General features: G+C 33.7%; 1 protein-coding gene across 1 annotated transcript in view; it reads right to left on the reverse strand.

Moving 5' to 3' along the window:
* Positions 1-357: 357 nt before the first annotated feature.
* The window catches only part of LOC145662051 (sodium channel protein Nach-like), a 79,325-nt gene continuing 60,957 nt past the window's right edge, over positions 358-18,725 (reverse strand). Inside the window, exons 5-6 of the mRNA XM_081727383.1 lie at positions 13,803-13,917; positions 358-681 (exon numbers count right to left, since the gene is read on the reverse strand). Coding sequence (XP_081583509.1) covers positions 370-681; positions 13,803-13,917 — 427 coding nt within the window. The 3' untranslated portion in view covers positions 358-369. The remainder of the gene's footprint in view (positions 682-13,802; positions 13,918-18,725) is intronic.

The raw sequence follows: 18,725 nt of genomic DNA on the forward strand, positions 1-18,725 counted from the left end.
GCCATATCCACAGATATATACACACTAGTCTATAAACAAAACCCATCAATCGAACTCATCCAATCTGGAATAAACTTTGCATAGTGAGAAACCTTGACCTCTTGTATAAGTGTCTCAAATATTTTGGTGTTTCTCAATTATGGCAACTAAATTTGAGATTAGTTGTAAAATATTATTAACATAATCTTATAATCATATATCATAAAATGTTTAAAACAAATATTCTCCTTTAAAAACTCAATTGAGGATAGTCTTTCTTCTGCAATTGGGAAACTTTCGTAAGCCTCAATAATAACTCCAACGAAAGAAAAGAATATTAATAACATCTTTATCCTCTTTATTTTTGCTACATATATAAGAAATTTATATTTATAAGGTATGCCTAAATTTGTTGTTACCTTCAACATCGTACAGATGTGGAACACAACCACACTGTTCAAGATAGGCATCTACTTTACATTCCATAATACAAGAATTATAAGAGTATTTTCTTGCCACTTTTAGTTTTTTCTCATCACTTAGAAGACATTTCCGTTGATTTGGCGTCAGTGATTTTGCAGATGGTGAAGTGATAATGGCAGTTAACGAAAATCTATCAGACAAACTTACAGAGTTTCGTTCAAAAGAAGATTCTATATCTCTGCTTGACTGAGGATACTCTATCGGGGAGTGAAGATAAACCTGAAACATACAACGTAATTTAAAAATGTTTATTCATTTAACAAGTTCACCTTACAGATGCGAAAGGTTTAAGTAGATTGTGCTTTATATTCAACAACAATTATTTATCAGTTGATAATATTAAATACGATAGTTTTAAATCATGAAATTGAGACTTGTAAATAAGATTTGTGTGCCTAAATATTGTCGTAACATGGTTACTATGTAAAGAATATCCGTTGCTTGAAGGCTTATATCTGAATAATAATAAAATCCAATAACACACCTATAATTTCTATACGAGTATAAACTACCGCCTACTAAAAATTCAAAACCCAAAAATAATATCTGTAATGATACCAAATTTAGAGGATGAGTAGAACAGTGTTCTAGCTGTAAGTGATTAAAAGCCCCAAGACATGGCGGAAGCATAGATCCAGCAGAGCCCTCTTTTGTATTAGTGTTGCGCCTTCACTGGTGGTAGTTTGCGCAACGCTCAGTCAGTAAAAAGCCATCAAATTAAGTGGAAACGGCAATGGGAATGGCAGTATGCCTCCTGGACATCAAAGAGCGTAATATCAGCATATTAGTGACTGCGAATGTTGGACAATGATCAGTCAATGAAAAACGCAGAGAGCGACCAATATATACACGACAACTCAATGCGACTGCAGCACATAATGATTATCATATCGTTCACATGACCATAGTGAACCGTACACTTTGATCTAGAGAGTGGTTCGACGCTGGATCATTCTAACGGGTTTGAATTTGTATGATTCAATAGTACAGTGGCATCCCCTACAGGCTGGACTAGTGACATCCATGTCATTTTCTCGAGTGCTACTACGTTCAACGAGAAAAGCTTCAAATTGCAATGGTCACATCAAAGTCGTTCTGGTGGCAACATGTAGTGCTTTTTGAATCCTGCTTCAACCTACCATACAGTTATCGTTACACAGTGTTATACGTAATGTAGTGGGCGCATTGTTACCTTGCATTATGCAGCGGCATAGTGGACAGAAACCAAGTGCGATGGTCTATGGCGCCATTCACTACAATGTCTGATTTAGCCTACTGCTTATTGCTGGCAGAATAAAAGGCAACGCCTGGATCAGGGACATTTTAGAACAATTCCTTCACAGAGCTCCGAATGCCATATTGAATAAAGGCCAAATAATAAATGAAAAGAAAGTTTCACCACATCCACTATATCGTACTTGATCAAGTAATAATTTTCAATTTCATTTACTAGGAGATTTTTCTTCAATCGTCTCCTCTACATCATAATTATCTGTTTTTCTAAGGTTATTCGTTTATTAAAGAGAAAATGTTTTAAAATGTTTTGTGCACAGTATTAATTATATACTCGTTACACATGTCTCCATTTCATTTTTATTATCATTTCCAGTTGTTCTTTACAGGAATTAATACAATTGACAATAACTTCATGTGCATCCTTTTTTAAACGTTGAATGTAGATGATATACCACTTGTTATCGCACTTCCAGTAGCTAAAGACTAGAAATGTACTAAAAAGACAGGAAGAAATGCATTAGTAAAACCAGTCGTTGCAGACAATAATTCTTATAAAGTGATTAATTTATGTCATCAAGTGATCAAGTATAATTTCTTCTTTAAGTTAAACTGTAATTTTCGAATGATGTCTTCTATTATTTTTTTATTTTCTTTGAACATTTATAGGTGAATTGGACTCATTCATTATTATAGAGTAAGTAATCAATACGATTGTGAAATTGATTTTACAATGAATTAATTAATAGTAATAATGACTTAAATGTAGGATTGGATGGTTTATAATACATAACTCCAAACATTAGAGAAAGAGGAAACCTATTACAATATAGTTAAAAATAATTACTATTTCAGAAGAGCAATTGACTTAAAGAGCCGTAAAGAATATTTAGAATCTTAATCAACAAATACAACATTATCAGAAATTAATAATAAAGATATAACGATAGGAAATAGAAATATTGTTCTTGGATTTGAGTTCGACCAAGATTACAGAAGAAAAATACACATATTGGAAATAATTCACCAAACTTTCACTTTTTCATATGGAGCTAAGTCTTTCTAATTCGGACTCCACTCATCCATATATCCTGTTAATCCGGATGGAATAAACAAAATAGGATTTGGCACAAAAGCGGGATTAATTCCTAAATTACATATTTTGGACGCCCTCAGTTGTAAAGAAATTAATGATTTTGTGCCAAAACTGTTGCCAAGACAGTCAAGGCAACAGAAGCACCTTAACGAAACCGAGAATAGAAATATTAGCAAGGTTTAAATGAAAATTAGATTATCTAAAAAAAAAAAAATCATGTGTTATGTGCTTTTTAAAGCAGATTCTGTTTAATTCAGACTTTGTGATTAGGTGAGGATCCGGTTCTATCTAGTCTGAACTAACATGACTCTACTGTAGCATTTAGTATGCTGTTAAAAATAGCGAATATGCTCATAGAGAAACAGGACTCACTAAGTTTGTTAAAAGGAGTGAATATGTTCAGAAATGTGAAGTTTCTTATGACATATGCAGAATTTGAGCAGAGATTTGTATATAAACCTTATTATTTATCCTTTTGTATAACAAGAGATAAAGTTGGTATGGTCGAAATAAGAACAATAGATGAGGATGATAATTGGATTGATTTTGGTGGAGAACTTACAACAGATTTAATGAGAACGAAGATTTTCTATTTAATAAGTGGAAAGTATTGAGAGATATAAATTGCTGTTTTACATCAAATAGATGAACATTAATAACTTGAGTCAGCCTAAAAAGACATTGAGTTTTAATTTTGATGACGGGAACGCGTTTATACATCCTTATACATTGTTATATGAAATTTAAAGATGTAGTGCATTGGCTGGAGAAACATTCTGTTCAAAAACACGATAAAACTGGTAGGTAATTGTTTTTGTTTTTCTTTCAAATAGAAATTCAAAGCATGAAATTATTTTGGATAATAAAGAACTCAAGGAATAACTCCAGTAATAAGTGGAACTTTGAAAATCTGTAAACCAGAAGCATCATACTTTCAAGCCAGTTTCGAAGCAATTAATAAGCTTGGATTAAAAAAAAATTACTGATCTTTATTTATTAAGATCTAGCTCTGGCTTCTTTAATTGATTATAAAAAATAATGTGTAAAGAAACATCGAAAATTACATTTACACACACTAAAAATATAAATAATGTTTTCTATAAATGGATATCAATATGAATCGGCCCAACTGAACCTCACGGTGTAAAAATAATGATAAACTGTATAGAGATAACAATACCAATAGAAGAATAAGAATATAATTATGAAAATTGAATATATTAACAAATACAAATATTACAATTTTCTTTTACACGTATCAATGTATTCAGAAGCAGTAACAGGCACTTTCTTCGAATTTGATACATCAAGACAATTTTATATGCCTGAATTTCTAATTGTAATATTTCAAAGCGATAGAAGTAAAAGTTAAAGTAGATATAATACTAAAATTGACCAGTCTAAACTAGGGATGGCCACATTTTCCGGAAAAACGGAAAACGGAAAATATTTTTTTCGGAAACCGGAAAATTGAAACTGGAAGACGGAAAATTTTCCGGAAAACGGAAGACGGAAAAATTTCCGGAAAAGCGTAAGACGGAAAATTTTCCGGAAAAACGGAAGACGGAAAATTTTCCGGAAAAACGGAAGATGAAAATTTTCCGGAAAAACGTAAGACGAAAAATTTTCCGGAAAAGCGGAAGACGGAAAATTTTCCGTAAAAGCAGAAGACGGAAACTTTTCCGGAAAAACGGAAGACGGAAAATTTTCCGGAAAACGGAAGGCGAAAAATTTTCTGGAAAATGAAAATGTTCACTTGGAATAGTAACATTCGTTCTCTTACATTAAGAAAAATAACGAAAAATGCTACGCGAAAACAAGTAAATGAGGCAATGCTTTTCACCATCTAGTGCTATAGAAACGCAACTCAAACTTAACAGTGGATAAAAGAGAAAAGGTCGAGTAAATCAGCGACGAAACATTCCTTCCTGCTACATCTACTTGTTATACTTCCTTAATCACGTACTTTCTCTGTTTACGTGAGGGCTTGCGGATCATTCGTTTGCACCGGGAAATTCCGATCATGCGTGTGTTTCGAAGAATCCCCGATTATGCGTGTGCCTGAGGGCACAATCCTGGCAGTAAAGAGAGCTGGCAGTGTGTTATTAGTGCAACTGGTATGTTTATATTCCAACCATTTCTTCATTGCTTATCATGATCACGGTGATTTGTCAAGGTCACCGACCCTGGGGGGCCGGGGGCAGTCCCCTCAAAGTTCATGTGGACCCCGCATTGTATTAAAAATATATAATATTTTGCATAATTTGAATTCAATTTGTCTTAAAACCCTCATATATGTCTTCTGCATCTGAATGGATCCCCAAAGTTACAGAGAAATCGGCGCCCTAGATTCTATAGAATCCGCATGCAGTAGTCTTATACCATTTCATGGGCGGGAGTACACTACGCATTCCAATTGAGCTCAGGCGTTAGAAAATCGGATTAACATTCAGAAGACCGATGTTCGATTCGAGCGCCCTACCGTCCCGACTGTTTTTTTTTTCTGTAAGTTTATTACTCAGTTACACTCGACCTGTGTCATAGACTTTTTAAACCCATAAGATAAATTCAATTCTACTGATATAATTCAATTTTACGCTGTACTCTAGTATTACGATTTTGCAACTATAAGCGTCACGAATTCCAAATACCGGTTCTATTGACTATACATAGTATGTAGCACTACTTCAAGCTAGTGCCAGCTATTCACATAATGATCTATTCCACATAATTCTCTTCATAACTTTTTCCGCCAATTTCTCTTAAACTGAAGGACGATTCCAGCTAGTCATCGGTACATCAATTCAGTTCTCAATGCTGACTTATTATCTATGTTTTTGTATGCATTTGAATGTTTTACTTATTATTCTACATTCATGTTTTGTTACTAAATTGTCAAATCCTAATGCAATACAGTGTGTATTTTTTTATTTCAGAAACGTAGATGATAATGTAGGTGATTCTACCTCTATATCTCAGAATATCGCTTCACGTGGTGCAAGCTCAAATGCATGTAAAGTAACAGAAATATCCCAGGAAAAATGTTTTACAAATAAGGGAACATAGTAGTGCGTAAGAAACAGAAAAGAATTCTGTCTTATCTCAGAGAACCTAAACCTTGTTCTCCCGCAAGAGCAGAGGTGCTTCATAGTAAAATAAGTAATATGGTACCAAAGGATCTTCTTTCTTTGCCTTTCGTTGAAGCAATTCGGTTTCTTGAATTTACGAATGAAATAGGACCAAGTTACCAGTCACCATCCACGCAAACTGTGACTCGCCGTATTGAGGCCTTGTTTTCTAAGGAGAAGTGTGGCTGCGAAATCGATTGCTTTGACAACAGATAGCTGGACTTCGCATGCTACGGAAAGTTATATTAGAATTACAGCCCACTATATGCTTCCATCTAAGTTTAATAAGTTCAGTCCTTCAAATAATTGAAATAGAAGTGAGGCACAGAAGGATAAATCCAACTCAGCACTTAGCACATGTTGCATAGTAGTGGAACATTTCAGATAAAATACATGCAATTGTCTATGACAATGCTAGTAATATCACAAGTGCGGTACGAGAACTTCCGTATGCAAGCATATGTTGCTTTGTTCAGACTCTACAACTCTCTATAAATAAAGGTCCTGCAATAGAAAAAATCGAGAAAATGTTAAGTGTTGCTAGTCGGATTGTTTTCCACTTTAAACATAGTAAGTTGGCAACATCAGAACTGGAAAAAACAGTAAAGGTTATTAAGATCGGCAGTACATTTCCTTATACAGCAAGTTAAAACTCGGTGGAACAGCATACACGGAATGCTTGAGAGACTAATAGAACAAAGAAGAGCTCTTAACAATGAATTATCGGATAGAAATGTAACAGTGGCGTCAGATTGCAAGACCCTTTAAGGATTTCCACTTTCAGAGGTAAATTTTAGACTTTCACTCAACCAGCTACTGCTTCCTTACTATTTATCGTAGGATCATGGTTCATACCTCGTTTTTCTTCAAGATAGAGCATACTTACCAACGGTACCACGTGTCCGTATCATAAAACTTAACCGGAAAAATCGGAAAAAAACGGAATTTTTCTAAAACAATTACCCCTTAATAACACTTGCGCCCCTCGGACCCGGCCTTGGTTTCACGTAGGGATCTAAAACAAATTGAAAAATACCCAAAGGTACACACAAACAATATTTAAAGTTTCAATCTGCTATCTTGAAAACTAAAGGCGTGAAAAAGTTTCGAAATTTGATTTAAGTAAAAACGTCAAGCCCCTTGGTTTCATTTGGCACCGCCAAATTGACCATCTGGTTTCAACACGCATCTGCGGTGTTCTTTAGTCCATCCCTGACTTGAAAAATAAAAAAACAATCCCGGCTTAAATACCTGCTATAGAACCTAAATAAACGGTCAAAGACGATAGTACGCCATGGTATATAAATATACCAGAACTGTTAAAAAGGTTAAACTTCCTACAGACTAGGGATGACAACATTTTCAGGGAAAACGGAAAACAATATAATTCTTCCGAAAACTGGAAAATTAGAAAGGAAAGACGAAAAATTTTACGACAAAACGAAAACGGAAAATTTTCCGGAAAAACAGAAGACGGTAATTTTTGCGCCAAATCAGAAGACGAAAAATTTTCCGGAAAACGGAAGACGGAAAATCTTCCGGAAAATATGAAGCGGAAAATTTTCCGGAAAAACCGAAGATGGAAAATTTTCCGACCTGTGCCATAGACTTTTTAAACCCATAAGATAAATTCAATTCTACTGATATAATTCAATTTTACGCTGTACCCTAGTATTACGATTTTGCAACTATAAGCGTCACGAATTCCAAATACCGGTTCTATTGACTATACATACCATAGTATGTAGTACTACTTCAAGCTAGTGCCAGCTATTCACATAATGATCTATTCCACATAATTCTCTTCATAACTTTTTCCGCCAATTTCTCTTAAACTGAAGGACGATTCCACCTAGTCATCGATACATCAATTCAGTTCTCAATGCTGACTTATTATTTATGTTTTTGTATGCATTTGAATGTTTTACTTATTATTCTACATTCATGTTTTGTTACTAAATTGTCAAATCCTAATGCAATACAGTGTTTATTTTTTTATTTCAGAAACGTAGATGATAATGTAGGTGATTCTACCTCTATATCTCAGAATATCGCTTCACGTGGTGCAAGCTCAAGTGCATGTAAAGTAACAGAAATACCCCAGGAAAAATGTTTTACAAATAAGGGAACATAGTAGTGCGTAAGAAACAGAAAAGAATTCTGTCTTATCTCAGAGAACCTAAACCTTGTTCTCCCGCAAGAGCAGAGGTGCTTCATAGTAAAATAAGTAATATGGTACCAAAGGATCTTCTTTCTTTGCCTTTCGTTGAAGCAATTCGGTTTCTTGAATTTACGAATGAAATAGGACCAAGTTACCAGTCACCATCCACGCAAACTGTGACTCGCCGTATTAAGGCCTTGTTTCCTAAGGAGAAGTGTGGCTGCGAAATCGATTGCTTTGACAACAGATAGCTGGACTTTCGAAGTTTCGAAATTTTACAGAAAAAGGGAAAACAGAAAATGGGATTTCCGGAAACCGGAAAACTCTTTTTACGGAAATGGCCATCCCTAGTCTAAACTAAATAGTGCATGCATTAGGAATAATAGAAATTGTCTTCAAGAAAATAGAAACTTAGAAATTACACATGAAACACTAAGTTAAAGAAAAGCATTTTATTTGGCTGTGAGGAATTTAAAATGTTTCAGGCTTATCGATTTGCTAAACATATGAAAATAAAACTATAAATGATATAATTAAAAATGAGTTGTGTATTAAATATACTGGGTTAAAAGATGATTAACTAACTTTAGAATTTTGTGTATAAATTTCCAAGATTTTCTAGTATATAATAAATGATAAATGTTTTCAGAATTATACGAGAGCTATAGTAGTCCTTAAGAACATTAATTTAGAAATTCCAGAATAATGCAAAAATTATGACATAACTATATAACAATTAATTCAAACAAAGAGAACTTATGAAAGAATATTAGTACATTCATATGCAAATTATAAAACAATATTACCGCAGAAATATAATGAGGGCAAAGAACAAGTGTTAAACGGAATGTACAGTAAAAAGCTTGTAATAAGATAAGAAGTTTGAAGGTTATAAGATGCGCCAAATCTTTTTTAAAAATGAACCTATAAGAAATTATATGAAGTCTACAAAGATTAAAAGAGATGGTAATACAGGATATAAAAAGGAAGTTTTACATACTAGTAGTTTGAATATTGTTGTTAAATACATTCAAGGCAATATCCAAATCGTATTAGAAATTATCGTTGAGTTTTACGTCCCACGGTTATGCCGGTTAGGCTAAAGGAGACGGTGATTATGAGAAATGAATGAAATTGTGGAATGAAGAAAGTGGGAGGAAACGGGAGAACCCCGAGAAAACCCACGCACACGGTGTTTGTCCACCACAAAGTTCACTTGGCGGGGGCTGGGATCGAACCCGGGACCCCAAGCACCAGAGGTGAACGCTCTACCACTGAGCCACCGCGGCCCCTTTATTAGAAATTAATGGATGTCTGGTTATACTAAGCAATAAGCAATGAGCACAAGTTAAAAAGTTATTATTTATAGTTAAGAACGAAGCAAGTGGAAGATTGATATTATCAATATACGAAATTGTTATTAACATGTAAAATTTAGATAGTTCTCTATAGTTAAAGCTATAAAGAATCTCTCCGATCTTATACATGATTTCATTCTTAGAAGTAATCAATGATTTATACGTAGGAGAAATTACGTTTTTAATTCTCTATTGATATTAGTTTGAATTTTGGAAATAGGTTTCAAACTTTTCGACACTACTAATCAAATATTTCAAGATTTTTACCGTTTTCGGGGTTATTTTCCAGTTTGCAAGGAAGTGCTTTTCTTTGAAAGATGTTAAAATTTCATGCAAATTATTCTAGTGTTATTTCCCTTTCAAACCCGATAGAAAATAGCGAAAGCTATTAAAATGTGTGATTTTATTGATAGAAGAATGAAACTTGCAATACATTTGCAAATAGAATTTTTAAAGTCCTATTTCGAAATTAATTTGAATTTTCTAAAATCAAATTGTAAATAAGTATTTTATAATATCAAAAGTGTAATGTTTAGGGTTGTTAGTCCATTTTTTGATTAGAGCATTTCCATAATCTTTGTTTTTAGAGGGTATCATTTCGAAACTTGTAAGTGAAATTTAACACCGTAGAAATATTAGGGGGGAAAAGTTATAATTTTCATCGAGTTCACTCGCAACACTGCTAACATTTTATATAATTATTCATAAGGTTTGTTAATAGTAAATGGACATTATAGAGTAATTACCGATTACAGGATGGGATATTGTTAGTTGTATATTTCATATGCTTTCCCAACACCAAAGGCTAAAAGAGGAGGCAGATCAGTCAGTAGTAAGTTTCTCCCATGTGCATTGTCGTTGTCGTTAATAGTGGAACTTACATGTAAAAGAGAGGTCATGTAAGTATAACATGAAGAAATCTTGCTGTCAACTTAATGCAATTCTTTGGAGTAGTTGCGTTTGGTGATAACTACAGAAAGGAAAATGAAGATCTACGATGTTGTCTCATTTGGTGAGAATACATTCTCGAAGAACGACTACAAGATTCTACTTTCATGACTAATAATTACATCATCGAAAAAACTTGTGTATGTGAAACAACTGAATGCAATATTCATACAATCCTCTTTGCATAAGAATGCTCTCTTGCCCTCCATGTAATGTTTTGATCTGATAAAAGTGAGTTGGAGTAGTGTCTAGTGGTATCTAGATGTGTAATGATCTGTCTAAATCATCTGTCTAAAATAACAAAATTAAGAATTTTATATAGAAAATTTGAGTCCGGATATCTTATAGTCATTCAAAATTCAATCGATCCAGTTGTCCAAAATCATTCGTCCCCGCCAAATGTATCGAAAAATTTTAAGCTTAAAATATATAAAACGATAGCCATCCCGGTTGTGCTGTATGGTTGCAAAACACATCGCTTTCTGTGAGGAAAGAACTTAGATTCAAAGTATTTGAGAACAAGGTCTTGGGAGAAATATTCGGGGATGGTGAATGGCGGAAACTTCATAACGAGTAAATGCATAATTTGTACGAATTTCCAAATATTGTTAGTACCATCAAGTCTAGAAGGCTTCGGTGGGCAGATCATGCAGCCTGAATGGAAGAACATAGGAACCCTTTCAAAGTTTTAACTGGAAATACAATCGGAAAACAACCATTAGCATGAATTAGGCGCAGATGTGAGGATAAAATTGAAAAAGATCACGCCGAAATAGGATATAAACTTAATCTTGTTGGTTAAGATCAGAAGGAAATGAAGATTTTTTGGGACAGCGGCACGTGATTTCCCGGTTCCATAGACCATAGATCAATTTAGATAGCTAGTTTAGCTAATTTTTGGTATCGTATTTTTCGTAATATGTGCTTGTGTAATACCTATACATAAATTGATTTTAAATCGGGGTTTTCAACATAAAAGTATATCTTCTTGCCAAAGTAACTCAGTGAGCGTGGCAGCGGGACGCGTCGAGACAATTACCCCCTTGATTTTCTAAAGAGGGCTAGTCCTTCGAGATACATGTAAAATGCACTACATTGCCATAATGGCTGGACACCACTAATAACATGTTCATGATACGCTGGTATAGCGTTACAGCGCTATTAGTAGACAGCGGAATGTCTTTACTAAACACTCCATCAGAAAAGACATCCTTATGAAATAGGTTGTATGATCGTTGTCTGGCGGGCGTCGGAATATGTTTACATTCTGGGAAACGACTTTGCTAACACAACAGCCAGGAACACCTTCTTAGCAGATATTGCAACGAAGCATTATCTCCCGCGATCGAAACTGAAGCTGTTTTCTACAATGTATCTATTCTCAGTGGCAAGCGAATTCCAACCGACAACAAGAATAAACTTCACTCTATAAAACCTAATTTGACAAACCTCGTCGCATACTGATAGCTGAAATGAAATTATTTTGAAGAGCTTGCACATCAGACACACTAAACACAGACGTTTTCATTTAGTGTTTGATATAAGCCATACGCATTGAAAATTATATGGCCTCGCTGATTACACAGGTCTGCAACCAAAAAGCTGTTTGCATAAGTTTCACTGATTTTTACGCTTCTTGCTGCACCGAAATTCAAAATGATCCCCGTTTCTTCCTGGGACGTGAAATTTTTGCACAATCGAAAAGTAACGTGGTCAAACAGGTAACTGGAAATCGCTAAATTACAAATGTATCACACGAAAATAAAAATGAGAATGGAAGATTAAATGTATTTGTGCCTCCCGAAACATGAAAGTACATGTATATTGGTCCCAACGGGGATCACTGACACATATCGTAATATGTCATGAATAAAAGTACAAGAAAAACAAAAAAAAAAAAAAAACAATAAATCTGTTCATAAAACGAATTGAGTAAGATTACATCTTAGATTTGTAAAACGTTGGTAAGTAATTCTGGCTACACTGTTTGTTGCTCAAATATCGACGAGTACGCCAGGACGAGGGCTTTGTTGGTCCTGATATTAGGAGACTCATATCTGACAAAGACATCATCAGTTCAATGACTCCAACTCAAAAAGAGGTTTGGGTTGCCTTTACTGTGGTCATTAAAAGGAACGAAAAGAACCCACAGCACAAAGTAATGGTGGAAACAATGTTGCACGCGTTCCGAAAACGGTTGCTCGATGAACTTGAAAGTCTATTTTCTCAACTCCCACCTTGACTACTTTGCTGACAATGTGGAGAGCAGGGAGAGCGTTTCCATCAAGATATCCAAGAAATGGAACGACGCTATCAGCCGAACCGGAGTGTTACGATGATGGCAGACTACTGCTGGATTTTGTTTAGGGACTTTTTGGCAGCCACCTACAAAAGGACAAGCTCCAAACGAATTTTTACCTTTAAAAAAGACGATTTCACAAACAATCTGATTGACGGTGGTATTAATTTTTTTGTCTTCACATGTGTGCGTGTTTCTGTACATTAACTTGTGTTACGCTGTTAATAGTGTTTCTGTACATCGCATATTTGTGTTCATATTTTTTTCAACAATGACCACCCGTTTGTTCGAAACCCAGACGTGGCAGGACAAATCGGTTGTCATTCTTGGATTCATCACACCCCAACACATACGAACCAGTTAACTAAACCGAAACAGCTTAGCATTATTTTATTTTTGCTGACCTGTGTTGTTCATCATGTTTTTATTATTATTATTTTTTTTAATGCACAGTACAGTTAGACCTCCGACAACGGTTAGGATTTTAATTTGGTTCTAGAGAATAATACAGTTTTGTCATAATATTTTCTTTTTCATTTGCGAGATTAAAATTCTACAACATTAGTGTTCACTGAGTGTTTCTTTCTTTTCAAATTTAATCACTTATAAGTTACTATTATTGATCTTTCCTTAGTTATTTTCTTCTTATATCTTTTGTTGTTTTAGTTTTTTAACCACCACTTTTTTCATTTTTACTGAATTTTCTTGTTTTGTTCTATTATTTTGTTCAACTTATATGTGATTGACTCTTGATTAGAAATCTTGTATTTTTAATAAGCAATATGATTCGGCCATCAGTGTTTTCGTGGGGAAATGAATAGTTTCGCTACTCTAACATCTTCATCAAATCTAAAACAATCGATCCCGATATGGACATTGAGAAGTTTGATGTAAGTGGATTTACGATATAAATTCAATGTTTCGTGAGCCCAGATCTCTGGGATAGCTCATGTTCCCTCAATGACAAGTGCTTATATAACTTACAATTAATTACGTCCCAAATTATCTTAGGTTTCACTCATTAATATAATTGACTTTCATAACCGTACGTCTGCTTTCTAAACCACTATGAATGTAACTCACTCTAATCACATGATAAGCACTCTACGCATATTACCTGTCCAGCTGAAGAATCTTCATATACTATTACTGCTGGAAGATCTTCACGTCTGCTGTAGTTAAATTTTATTAAAATATCCGTTCTTTCAACACCTTCTAAGTGTGACGTTTGGCTGTTAAAAGAGGAAAAACTAATAAGTGAAAACCTTAAGTAAATCATATTATATTCATTTTTCTATTAACTGAGTTTTTGAAATCTATTGTGAAATTTATTTCATACTTTGCTTATAGGAACTCAAATTTCTTTTTTCGTTAGTTACAATCTTTTCTAAGAATTAAGCATCTTCGAAACACTTTCCAACAAATGCAGAGATATAATGAAAGATTCCGACAAATGTCATACGCACATACATAGTATGCAATATTTTTCAATAGTCTGAGGGACTGAAGTCCCTCCAAACACGTCGATATCTGGAAATATTACAATCATATGTTCCGCACAAAAGTAATACGCACACACAAATATATTTATATAAAAAGAATACGTATAAAATAAGCAGGTTCAAATTTATTTTATTGCTTGAGAGAAAGTGGTATAAGTTGGAAAAGGTCATATAAATATTCATATTCCAGCGAACGTTGGTCAAAACAAACTCGTGTGTATTCCTAAATATATTTAGAACCCATTCTTCAAAATAGGATCTTGAGAAATATTGGTTAAAGGTAATTTCTGCAATTGCATGTTATTACTAAGCTTTAAGAGTTCAGAAGAACAGATGAAACACATCTAGAGAAGTTTTCAGCTACTTACATTATTTCCAAAAGTCTTATCTGTATCCTTTGTACCCTGTTAACTACTAATGCCTACGCAAAATTAATTACTATTCCATCTACTAGTACTACTAGTACAGTTTCTATTACAAAACAAATTCCTATTACAATCCGTAAAACTCTCAGGCCCTTCAGAAGGTATTGTACTGATATTTATTGATAGCTATCTCTTGATACATGGACAAAGAAAAATATTCACAATATACTTTCTTTTCGTTTAGAATGACACTTTGGGACTCGTCGGCATTTAGTCAATTTTTCCAGTTAAAAAACTAGTGATGACGCAAGGAACACTTGTACTTCTTATACATCTTTGGACAAGTCATTCAATGATAATATCTTATATTCAAGCACTTGCTATTTGATGGCGGAGAAGAGAAAAGGCAGAAGGAGAAAGTGCTTGAAAACTAGCAGAATAGTGTATTAGTGTATATGATAAACTTATAAGAAAACAAAAAGAAACATTCTATACTTGACAGTTTAGATTGTAAAGTGAACTATAATACGAATTATGAGTAATTGCTAAAAATTCAATGTTGATAATTATTAACAAATAATAATACATTAATTACTTTACTCGTTGAAAACAACACAACATTCATTTTACATATAGATATTGTAGAGTAATGAGGACAGAGGGTTGACATGATATACAACACAAGAAAATCTAGGCCTCTCAGTTGGTAGATTCAAAAGGACGAGGATGTTGTAAATGTTAACTTCCATATTTTGCAAAATTTTATAAAATGCAAAATAACATAGCCAGAAAGCGAAAATTTAAACCTTCACTTATGGATATACAAATTTACTTCCAGATATTATGAGTGAAACTCGAATTGTTTTTCGTTTATTTCGAAGTAAACACGTATGTCACCTCGTTCATAAAAATTCGTTGTGTCTTTCGAACCTTTTCAGTAATGCACTGTATTCAAAATGTATTCTGATTTTATTTGTGTAAAATATTCTTCGTGTTTGAAAGATTTGTATGTTCCAATAAATCAATTAGCAACCAATTAGTCAAAACAATTGGGTTTTATCAGCTAATAAATCCAATTTTTTATATTGTAGAGTATCGTGTTATTTATATTCAAAGGTACTATGCATATAGCACGATATAAAGCAGATATAAGGTGGTGTTGCGAAGAAAGGATGGCGCAAGTGTGTCTTACCTATCTTGTCTCTGTACCACTTACGCTAATAATCGATTGTTTAGACTGTTGTTTTGGACTTACACCTTTGGATTAGTTTCCCTTAGACTACTTAGTTTCCCATCGTTCGAACTTCCAAGTAAGGATTTTGTTAAGGCGTGATGCTGGGCAGAGCTTAGTTAGCGATTCTAAATCTGGGTTTGGAGGTGGAGATGAGAACGAAAGAAACGAATCCGGCACCGTAAGGTAGGTGTTGCCCGGACGAACAGGAATGTAAGGTTTACTATTAAATTACTAATGAGTGTTTCCTTGCAGGTGGAATAATCGGAACTGACTTATTTATTGTTGCACCTAGCATTTAAACCTACTGCACGCTATGAGGTAGAAGTGAGTAATTTCAAGTAATTATCTAGAGTAAATGTCGTTGTGTCGTGTTCTATTGTTGCTTGTTAATATGTCAGACAATGAGAATTTCAGTTTGCGGACATAGCTTAAAGCAGTCAATGAATCTAATAACTTTACCATCCAATTACATAAAAGTTGGAAGAAATATTTTAAAAATCATGTAACGATGTCTTGAAAGATTAGCAAAAGCTTTTGTTGAATTTTAGGAAGGTTTGGAAATGCAAACTTGTAAGCTTATTAAGACAACTGAAGTTGATTTGAACATTTTAAGTACAGGAGTCGAAGGTAAAATACAAAAAGAAGTGGGTAAAGTAAATCATGCTTGTTTAGATAATTTCGAAAACTTTTCTTTATAGTTTCAAAAACAAATTCATAATGAAAAGTAAAAAATACATGTAAAAGAGAGTGTAGCGAGTAATGTGATTAAAATTGAAGCTGTTGACACCAAAACTAGTCTTTCGGAAAGTTGCGTCCAGAAAGTAAATCACTTTGTAGAAACAAAATAAATTAGTGCCCAACAATTTAGGTATAAGGACAGTGTAACAAAAGAAAGTGTTACTTGTAAACTTCATTAACACAAAAAACCGAAAGGTAAATTTGAATTTTCTCTTAAAATAATTTTTAAAGTATCAATTACATTGTACATTGCACATAATTTTCAGGGAGATATAGTTAAAAGCGTTAAATTTTGGCATTATCTACGTGTGTTATTTATTTTGTTTCAACTTAGTTTCAAACACACTAACTACGCTGCAATCAGAGTTTTAGAATTGTTTTACAATTAGTACGATATAATTGCAATATCTTATGACGTTATATTTCAATATTAAGCAATTAAATATCGTTGTAATGCACGGTTTTATTCAAATTTATAATATAATCGTTTTCTTAATTATTATTGTTATTATTGTAATAACATATTCCAAAATAACTCAATTTTAAACCTTGCATTCTAATCAATCTGCTTCCACCTACATTTATTTTCATTGCTTCCCTTAATAATATTTTAAATCATGGTTGTGTGTGCATATAAATAACATATTTTCAATGAAATTGTATTTTGTTCTTCTACATACATTGGAAAAATACGACAAACAGTCAAAAACAGAAGCGAGGAGTATATAGGGTTAAATCAACCAGAGAAATTACCATTTGCTCAATATGCATTAGAGGAACGAGATAATATTTTGTTTAAAAATGGGTAGATACACTCACGAATATAAAAGATTATCAACCCTCGGAAGATTAAACTAATGCGCGTTTTAGGTTGGATCGAGGGGGGTTAAAACGTTCATTGTAATTTTGTTTTAAATCGTGGTCTTATTGGTCAATTATTCAACACATTGAACACTTCGCATTTGTATGTAAAATTATCTTGTACGCATGTTCTCTAAGAGCTTTGTCATCAAACCGAAAGGCTTTAAGAAGGCAACGGAATCTGCTCCGATTCATGTTTGCAATATAACCCCTTAGGCCATAAATCGTGATAATCAAAATTATTTTTATCAGGTGCTCCCATCAGACTCAGCACATCCATAAGCGCAAGAACTTCAATTCCATTAGTAGGTTCAATATTTTCCCTCGGTGCTTCCTCGATGGTATGTTTAACGATCTTTTAAACTACACTGAGAAAAAATGTATGTGGTGCACATAAAATCGTATGTTACATTTGTAAATCCTGTAATTTTTGGACTTAACACACAACAAACGTATAACTGAAAACGCGTGTTTTATAATATTTTCTGTATAAGTATTCCGTCTGTACGTACTTTCCGTATGAAACAAAATAGGTAGTTAGGATCTCACATACAAATATACCGTTGTCCAGAGAACGGATATTTCTCATTGTATTTTGTCTGTAAAAGATATCAAAAATGATACATAAACACTTGTTACAACATCGTTTGGATTTAGTCCAGGTCTTTCATGTATATTTTGCTTTGTTCTTTGTACGGGAGTCGGTGGTTTAGCAACGTCCACTGCCCGTTTTACTCATAAACTTTCCAGATACACTTGTTTCCTGAGTGTTGTTCGCAGTTGGAATATCCCTACCGTTCGACATTATAAATTATGAGTCACTCGTATTGTAAACTTCATCATCACAACCGTAAATGTCCTCAGTGTCAAATACATGTCTCTCAGAGTCAATTACCGCTTCTTCGAGACTACTTTCTTCTTCATCTTTACTCAAATCAGACAGTTTATTTGCTATTTTTCTTTCTGAGAAGTATTTACTTATTCTTTTGCTATACACACACTCAAAAGTTCCCAAAACTACTCGCAGTCTGGAAAACTGTTCTAGAAACTAGTACTATTCTCTATGTAGTTATGTAGACAGTCATTTGTCAACTATATATCAACAAGTCACCAGCTAAAGACTATAATTAAACAAAAAAGTCTTAAAATTCCAGATCCATAGTTGGACAGAGGGGCGTTACTTTGTGTCCACCATCGGATTTCCACATTATATTCAGAAATACAACGGAGGAAACACAATAATCGTACAACAATTTTCAAATTAGTGGAACTCTAGTCAATGTAGTCAGTGTCTTTGAAACGTGAGTTGAAAAAAAAATTAATAAAACATGGATGGAATA

The sequence above is a fragment of the Thermobia domestica genome, chromosome 10 (assembly GCF_964235325.1).
Source record: "Thermobia domestica chromosome 10, izTheDome1.hap1.1, whole genome shotgun sequence".
Classification (NCBI taxonomy): domain Eukaryota; kingdom Metazoa; phylum Arthropoda; class Insecta; order Zygentoma; family Lepismatidae; genus Thermobia; species Thermobia domestica.